At 39.5% G+C, this 9,442-nt stretch overlaps 1 protein-coding gene across 1 annotated transcript in view; it reads right to left on the reverse strand.

Moving 5' to 3' along the window:
* The window catches only part of LOC134464800 (GTPase IMAP family member 8-like), a 15,339-nt gene extending 11,594 nt beyond the window's left edge, over positions 1–3,745 (reverse strand). Inside the window, exons 1-2 of the mRNA XM_063218144.1 lie at positions 3,676–3,745; positions 1–530 (exon numbers count right to left, since the gene is read on the reverse strand). The exon at positions 1–530 is cut by the window's left edge and continues 175 nt beyond it. Of these exons, the coding sequence (XP_063074214.1) occupies positions 1–530; positions 3,676–3,745 (600 nt within the window). The remainder of the gene's footprint in view (positions 531–3,675) is intronic.
* Positions 3,746–9,442: the final 5,697 nt, after the last annotated feature.

A 9,442-nucleotide genomic window follows, 5' to 3' on the forward strand; every position in this document is an offset into this window, starting at 1 on the left:
CACCTGGCCACCATCAGTCTTCTTATTGTCTACAACATGGTACCTGTTCCCACATTTCTCTACAACCCACTGCAGAGCCTCTCCTCCACTCTCAATGTGCTGCTCAATGCTTGTGTCTCCCAGATAGTCTCCATAGGTGAACAGCACTATAGTGTGACTCCAGACTCTCTCACCCAAAAGCTCCACATGTTCCTGCACTGCTCTCCTGTATGTCTCTGTGAATGTCTGACTCACCCTAATGACCAGGAGTAGAGCATGGGGTCCTGGCGGACACAGAGACACACTGCGGACAATCTCTCCTTTATCACGTTCAGGAGTCTGCTCTACCGTGTAGTTTATCCACCATCCTGGTGCCTCCACTACAGTGACATGTCTGCCTGCTGTTTCTCCTTCTCTCTTCACACACTCAGCTGTTCTCCCTGCAGTACCAAACTCCTGTCTGCCCAGGATGGTGTTTCCTGATGAACTCTTCCCCTGAACTCGTCCTCCCAGTATTACGATCCTCATGTCTGAGATATGAAGAACACCACCTGAAAAGAAAATGGTAAGAGTAAGGTTTAAAGACAACTACAGCTAATGTAACGGCACGATGAATGTAATGCAGAGAATAAATATAACATCCTATCTCAGTGTTACATCAACACACTGTGAGATATGTGGAACACCATCTGAATAGACAATGGTAAGAATAGAGTTTAAAGATATCGAATGTTGGTGAATGATAGATGTAAAGCAGACAATAGTATATACTGTATCTCAATGTGTCACATCTACTGTGTGTGTGTGTGTGTGTGTGTGTGTGTGTGTGTGTGTGTGTGTGTGTGTGTGTGTGTGTGTGTGTGTGTGTGTGTGTGTGTGTGTGTGTGTGTGTGTGTGTGTGTGTGTGTGTGTGTGTGTGTGGTATTATCAACTACAGTATTTGTCATTTCACTATACTGCAACGGAATTTATAGGTGTAAAAAGGAGTTTTGCTAAAAGCAACATGTGTCCATAATCCACAAAAACTAGAATAGAATAGAATAGAATGGAATGGAATGGAATGGAATAGACTTTATTGTCATGCAAGCATGACATTTGTCTTTGGTCTCACCAGAAAAAAACATAAATGGACATTCATTCCATTGCTCAAAATATAAATACAGACATAAATCACTGCATACATCCCCTACCTCTAGCTACTCTTCCACGCATACACATCTTATATAAGTCAGGTACAGATCCAGTCCCTTGTTTTTCGTTACACCAGTCTAACTTTTCCATTGCTTGTTGACCATTGTGCATGGTATACATACATGTAAAAGAGCAGTTTCTGAAACTTACCAAAACATTTACTTTTTCTGTCCAAAAAAGTACATCAAACAATTGAGTCTGAACACTACTTTCCCGCTACATGTACTCTAAAACGTTACTGCCAATAATGATGGTAATTGTGCTCCACAGAGTAATTTTGGTACAAACATATACTTAACTTACAAACCAAACATAACTGATACAAAAACCTTTTACAACCCATTACACCACATGTCGTAATGCAAACACAGAAAGGCCACTGCAATTGCTGGAGTAAACTAAGAACTCTCTCAAAAATCTTCAGATGCACAGTGATGGATGGATAATATTATCTTGAAAATGCGAAATAATAATTGAGACATTAACAGAAAAGTTCTAGAGGGCCTAGGAGTTACATTTCACAATTGTACTGACAACATTGGGCAGTAACTTCTACAATTTCCTCAGGACCAATGTTCATCTGGTTATTGCATGTTGCCTTTGCAGGAGACTCCATGTCTTGCACCTTGTTCTAACTTGTCTCTCTAAAGCCTGTCTTTAAAGGGTTTATGAAACGAAAACAAAGTAAAGGAATTTGACCATTTCCAGGACAGATTCTGAAAGTTCTAAGCCTTGTGAATAAAATGGGATATTGTCTGGGTGATATTTTGTCCTAAAAGTCATGTTAAAACGTTCCCAAAAAGTGTTATGTCTACTTTTTTTCGTGACATGCAAATTTTATGCAAATGATATGCGTGACATAGAAGGGGAAAGTTCACCTCATTCCACCTTGTTCAGATCAATGGCTGCTAGTACCAAAACAAAGTGCAGTGTCAAGCAGTGTGCTGCTGGAGGGCCGAACGGTGCCAGCTGCAAAAATGGCTACTTGACAGAAGGAATATCTTTGCACAAGTTCCCTTCTGTGAAGAATGATGGAACTGTGGCCGACAAGGAGAAGGCTAAAACAAGGGCTCTGTGGATCCAATTCGTACAGTTTTGAAGGAAGCTCGTGGTCACTGTTGTGCTCGGCACATTTCCAACCCTCCTGCTTCATTTCCAACAATTGACATCGCCGGCGTGCAGACTGAAACTGCCCCTGTAACTGCTCGGGCACGAAGACAGGTGAGTGCACTGCTTTGCTTTAGGCTACTCGTTTTACCTTGTCCATCCGCTTTGTATGTTGTTTTCAGGAATGGGTAATGCACATTACATGCCAAACCGATGCGAATGCTCTCGGGATATGCACTTTTTGTTGATTGCCATTCAACTGGTCAATAAATTGATATCCGCTCTTCAGCCTCCGTGGTGCTCTCGGTCGAGGACAGCCAACGCACAGACTGGCCTACTGCTTAGCGAATAAACGGAGATGCATATAGCGTAGGCCTACTTTGAAGCGTTTGATTGTTTGTTTTTAGTATTGTGGTGAACGTGTGGCTGACATTTGGACACACCTCGTCCTCAGAGTCAGGCTGAGGGACACGCGACGCCTGTGACTTTGAGCACAAAAAATAATAATAATGATAAACGCTAAAAATATGTTGAGGACTCAGGCTATCTAGGGTGTTTTTCCAACAGCCTAATACCTCAGTTTTTCTCTAGTTGATGACATTTTTGCATGTACATTTAAATCACACTATATCGCGCAATTGAATCAAAATGCCCCCCATTTGTCAACAAAATACACACGCCACATCATCTTTGGGTCATGGCAAAGCGCCCTTAGCAACCGTAACCATAAACAAAACGAACTGTCAGGCTATGTCAACAATCGCCACTTCTGCACTTCTGACATGTCACTTTCTGCAGATGTATCAGTGCCTCTGAAATAGATTTGTGCTGCTGTTTTTTTTCTCATGAGGTTGGATGTGTGGTTTTTCAACTCGCTGATTTTTGTATGAGAATTTTGATTCCTTTATAAGATGTGGATCCATCAAATGTGAGTTGTTTTCTCAGATCGCCATACTAGCAAACCAGGGACTTTCCTCTATGACGTCACAGCCCAGCTCATTAGTCAAACCGAATTTCACAGAATTCACACTTTGAGTTGCCATTTTCACAAGTTCCTCCAGGACGGATCATCGATGCTATCAGAAGAAACAAGGCTTTAATGGGAATGACCGTTTGTTTTCGTTTCATAAACCCTTTAAAATCAACACTCATAGGCCTATTTGAAGACAGTATACAACTATCTTTCACTTTCATGGTAACTGTACACACATCAAAGCCAAAAGACTTTCCATATTATGAGCACTCCCAATGTATTGTGTCACATAATGTCTGTCTATAAACTGCTGTAGTGTAATGTGTTACATTGCCCAACCCAAACAGGGGGGAGGCAAACAGCTTCTCAGATGAAGTATTACTCGAAATATGACTGTGGTGCAGTGTGCTAAACTAACCCCCCACATTTGGCCTTGCATTCCTCTTGGGACTCTGGTTCGAGTCCGGCCTGTGTCATGTCCCAACTCTGCCCCATCTTTCTCTACCCACTCACTTATGTCATAACCTCCACTTTCCTATCAATAAAGACACAACCTCCCTAAATACATCTTAGGAGTGTGTGGTTTTTTCAGGGTATACTGTGGCAAATGGGCTCCAACTCCAAAAGATTACAAAGGGCATTTAGGAATGGAGCCACAAAGTGAAGAGAGGTTACACTTCCAGAAGTGGAATCTCAATGCAGAATTGTACATTATAATCGACATGCTCTCTCATCACGGAACTACAAAGCGGATTCCAAAAAAGTTGGGACACTTTGTATTATGTGAATAAAATCAAAATGCTGGCATTTTCAAAACATCTAATATGTTAATAAGGTAGAGCATTATGTACAGACAACATATCAGTTGTTAAAGTCGAGCAGAATTATTGTTTTGAGGTAATTATGTGATCATTTAAAATTTCACCCTTGCAACAAATCCCAGAAAAGTTGGGACAGGGCCAATAAAATGCTTTTTATATTGGATAAGACAACACAACACAAGGGATGAGACTGAACAGTTAAATACTTTGACTGTTGGCATAATTTTATTCAAAAATTAGATATTTTGATATTCGAGACATGATTTCAGCAGCTCAACTGATAGGTGTGTTCTTCAACTTGTTTACCTTTTTGTTACGCTTAATATGTGGCATATCCTGACTGCAAGAAAACAATTTTGTGACCTGTTTACTCCTATGATGGAACCACACTGTTGGAACATAGTAGAGATTGAAATTTGCCACCATTATGGGGCAATATCTAAAGGCGGTGCTCCAAAATATAATGCCTTGGTAGCTATGTTTGCTGTTTAAAGTCTGTATGTATCATTCAACATTCATTTTAATGCTCTACATGAGTAAGAAGACCCTAACCAAGTCACCTCTGCACCCCCTTACCATCATATATGCTATCTTTCAGATTGACCACTAAATCAAGTTGAAGTATTCATTTTCTATATAACCTGGAGGGTGCATGACTCCATAATTTTCAAAGAGGATTCAATATTTTCCATTTTGTAATCAGAGGACAGTTTCACATGTCTACTAGGTCCATAGAATGAGCCTTTCCGCACACAACACTGTTTAATGTCTGCATCATGTGCATTAATCTAGTGTTGTGTTTATGGTCATTTTTTCGAGAGCTGTCATTGTTGGAATGTCATAGTTTGCTTATTTACCACGAGTATGTCATGATCTCATAACTCGTGCAATGATTACACAGAACTCCGGATTACGGAAATAGGCCTTATATATCCTGCAATTTTGATAATTCAATCTTTCTGTGTAATAGATAAGTAATTAGTCCCTCAAAATCTTCGCTGCTGAGTGCCACAGCCTCTATGTGATGGTATTATATTTGTGCATTCATGTTGGCAGTCAATATAGTTCCTTTTAAAATATTCTTCCTTGTGTAATTTTTAGAATTATCCAACTATTACAACATGTTTTGGCCCTGTCCCAACTTTTTTGAGATTTGTTGCATGGGTCAAATTTTAAATAATCACATAATTACCTCAAAACAATAATTCTGCTCGACTTTAACAACTGATATGTTGTCTGTACATAATGCTCTACCTTATTAACATATTAGATGTTTTGAAAATGCCAGCATTTTGATTTTATTCACAAAATACAAAGTGTCCCAACTTTTTTGGAATCCGCTTTGTAGGACACAATATCAGAAATGCTCGTTGGATAAAGAAATACCACAAACAAAACTGTGCACACAGATTTTGTCTTAATGCTATAGCAAAAATACCCATTATCAACATTCTCTCTTGTCAGTTAACTAGGAAACAATATCAGAAATGCTCTGTGAATAAAAATACCATAAACAAAACTCTGCACAGATATATGTCTTAGTGCTAGCAAAAATACACATTTATGTCCTTAATGATTAAAATGTGTAAAATGACACTACATGTCAGAACTTCCTGCCTGCATCAAATTTTACAGCAATGGAGATTTCAACATGCCACTCCTTACTTCTTGGTGTCTGCAGATTTGTTCATTTCCACAGCAAAACCATAGTCCTCAGAATACATGTAATTTCACCTCAGTATGTATAATTTTCCTCTTGGGAAAAGTTTCTAATGTCCGGTCAACAACAAACTTTATCAATGCTTCCTGTATAACTGGTTTTCCCAGTGAATGTGACTTCATGCCACTCCTCAGTTCAGTACCTGTATAGCCACATGAACATATTTCACATATTGCATTTAAATCATGAAGCTATTTTTATTAACACCACTCTACTGTCTAATTCTGAATGTAGTATTGGCAGATAAACCAGACAACCAGATATTCTTGTTTGAGCTAGGTTCAGGTATTAATACATATATAGGCTTATTGGTTATAATAGGCAATACATAGGTCATCGGAATGCTATTCACCCACAATACCTGCACAATAAATCTTTTGGTCATTGTAATTCAACAGAATTGTCACATTTGTTTTCTTTCAGAATGATGTGCATGTGTTGCAGTGTCACCAACAGACTCAAAGTGACAAAAATACATGACAGAAAGTGAAAGTGAAGCTATGCAGAAAGGCATGTGATAGGCCTATGTTCAGGGCCGGATTAACGCACAGGCTAGATATGGCTGCAGCCTAGGGCCCCCCACCTGCCACGGGGCCCCTGATTGGCCAGAAGTGAAAATGCAGAATTTTGACCCATTGCAGAATTTTAACATTGAAAAATGTATCTATTGTGTTCAGTATAGTTGGTAGACAAGTTGCCCTCAATTCCTAGCTCGTAATTATGACATAGTCTATGTAATTTTCCTGGAAAATTTGCCTTTCAGGGGGTCCCACAACAGGCCCCAGGACATGTTAATCCGGCCCTGCCTATCTTGATTTCACATGGTGAACACAACTCAGCTTGCCAAGAGGACAGTCAAACAGACACACGCACACGCAGGCTCACGGGCCCACAGCAGCCTAAATATTAATATAAGAAGATATCACGTCATCATGTTGCCTAAGAGGTGCTGCTCTTATCTGTTCTGTTTTTTAATAGGCTATATATTTTTATGACTCTGGCTATCACCATAGATCATAATCTGTGTAATCTGCTTTACAAAACCACCCACAAGGCAGTAAAAACACATTTTGTCAAAACTGACTTCATTACCTAGAGGTTGGAAATATGGCTGCTCATTGTCTTGTGTCTAAATGTCTTAATTTGCCTTGTTGTGACTAAATATATTTTTCCTATCAGGAGATCTACAGAAGTATCACTAGGTATCACCACTATTAAATGTCACCATGTTTTATTGGTAGTGACCTCTATAATTTCTTCAGGATCAATGTTCATCTGGTTATTGTATGTCTTGCTCCTTGTTCTTACTTGCCTCTAGATCAGTGGTTCTCAACCTTTTTGAACAAACGCCCTGTTGACCTGCCAAGCCCCAAGGGGGCTGTAGCTGTAGCCCCCTCGTTGAGAAACACTTCTCTACAGCCTGTTTTGAAAACCAACACCCTGACATCTTTCATTTTCATGGCAGCTTTATACACACATCAAAGCCACACAAAGGCACAAAATACTTGCCATTAAAACTTCTCAAAAGTTACAAAATGTCTTTCTATAAACCTTCTGTAGATTAATGTTATACAGCCCCACCCTCACAAGCTGGCAGCACACAACTATCAGATGAGGTGCTTACAATATAAATCATGAGATATGACAAATGTTTCTCACATGTTCATTAGTACAGATTCATAGAGTCATCAAAGAAGATTGAGGGGTAGATTGTGATAATTGATGACAGCAAATAACATGTACATTCTTATTGTACCAATTTGTCAAAATGCCATCTATAAATGTTGCTGCCTTGACGTAGGCCTACTGTGGGAATTCTGGTAAATGCCAAATGCCGGCATGAACATACAGTGGAAAGCATCATCTTTCCCATAGCGTGTGAATGCAGCATGTGACACAGCCTACACCAAAAAATAATAATAATATGAGTGACATCCTCTATATTGGGGCAGGAATTTGCCTACTCAAATATTGGAGTGTATGGAGTCTTATAGTCAAGAGATTTCAGGGCATTCTGTATGTGGCAAATGGGTGCTAACTGATGATCATCGGACATTCAGGAATGGATTATGACACTTCCAGAGGTGGAATCTCAAGGGAATTTTATAATGGAATGGCATGAAGAAATAAATGGGAAAACGAAAAATGATAAATTAAAGACTTAAACAACCAACTATTGCAACAACTACTTCCTGTTTTATCACTAAAGTAGAACACAATATCAGAAATACTCTTTGACAGTGTCATCCTTCTTGTCCTAAAATAAATCTTTGTGTTGATATGTAGGCCTACTGTTTCTTTCTCAGAGAGACGTTTGCTGACTGCTGTCTAGCAAAACGGTGTTCAACATTCTCTCATGTCATGTGGACAGCAATTTCCAGACCTGTGACACCCATCTGCCTAACAATAAATCTTTGTGTTGACATTTAATTCTAACTCAAATAGGAGTTGGCGAGTGAGGCGGTGATGAACAGCTCCAATGTTGCTTTTGTATGCAGGACAAATAAGATGAATGTAACGTAAATATATCATAACAGAGATACAAGCAGTGACTCAAAATTCAGATTTTATTGGTAAAAGAAAATACATTAAAGTAAATTAAATGTTCACATTTTCCCCACATTTAAGTGGTACGACTGCCAAGACCATTGTAACCACAACATCATTATCTTGTTTGCATACTTTTAGTATCATGGAAAAGAAATATTTGTGAGGTTGGCATGTAGATTTAACCTTTAACTCATTGGCTGCCTTGGCCGTCGAATGACGTCATTTCAAATAGTGACGCCCCCTACCTTCGACGTCGTTCGCCGACAATTGCGTTTTTTTACAGCCAGGCCTCGAGGACGGTCTGACCTATCTTCTGTATGAATTTCAAGCCTCTAGGCATTTTCTAACTGTTCCTGTAGGTGGCAGAAGTGTCCTTAGGAACAGTCAAGGCAGGGCTTTAGCTCAGAGCAAGATGAAATGTCAAGACAAAAACACCCCTTTTTTACTATTATAATATAATCTCAAAAGTAGCATAGCAAAATCATTTTTGAAAGTAAAGCACCTGTGACAGTAGTCTACTTTCTTGCCCTCTGATTTTAACACAGGTAGGCTACTGATTTTAGTGTCAGAGCCTGACCAAAAAAAAAAACCTTCCTCTCATGACCAAAATACAATCCCCTGTTGCTATCTAGCTAGAAGGCATTGTAGCTAACTTGCCCAAAATACACCATGAGATGATCTGTGTGACAACCTTTCATTTTGGATAATGTGATCAGCCTACACAACATCAGGATGTTGCTTACAAAATATCATCTAACAGGAGAATGCACGGGACTAGTGGTGATGTGTCCCAACTGAGGTAACTTGGGTATAAAGTTTGCTACGCTAGCTAGCTAGCTAGCACGAAATCGCTAACAACTTACAACTAAGCCTAAATAAAGGAGCCTTGGTAAGTCAACTATTTTTTACTCAATCCACAGTTATTTTTATGGATCTGTATAGTATGATCAGCTTACTGTATCATCAAAAAAGACAGGGGGGTTGCAGATTCTTGGAACAGAGTAGCCTTTGTGTCTGGTCAGATGCATTCAGCTCACATTAGAAAGCATTGCACTTAGCCTCAGACCAGCTAGCATTCACCACTCCAATCGGCTTGTGAAA

This window comes from Engraulis encrasicolus, chromosome 15 (assembly GCF_034702125.1).
Source record: "Engraulis encrasicolus isolate BLACKSEA-1 chromosome 15, IST_EnEncr_1.0, whole genome shotgun sequence".
Lineage (NCBI taxonomy): Eukaryota > Metazoa > Chordata > Actinopteri > Clupeiformes > Engraulidae > Engraulis > Engraulis encrasicolus.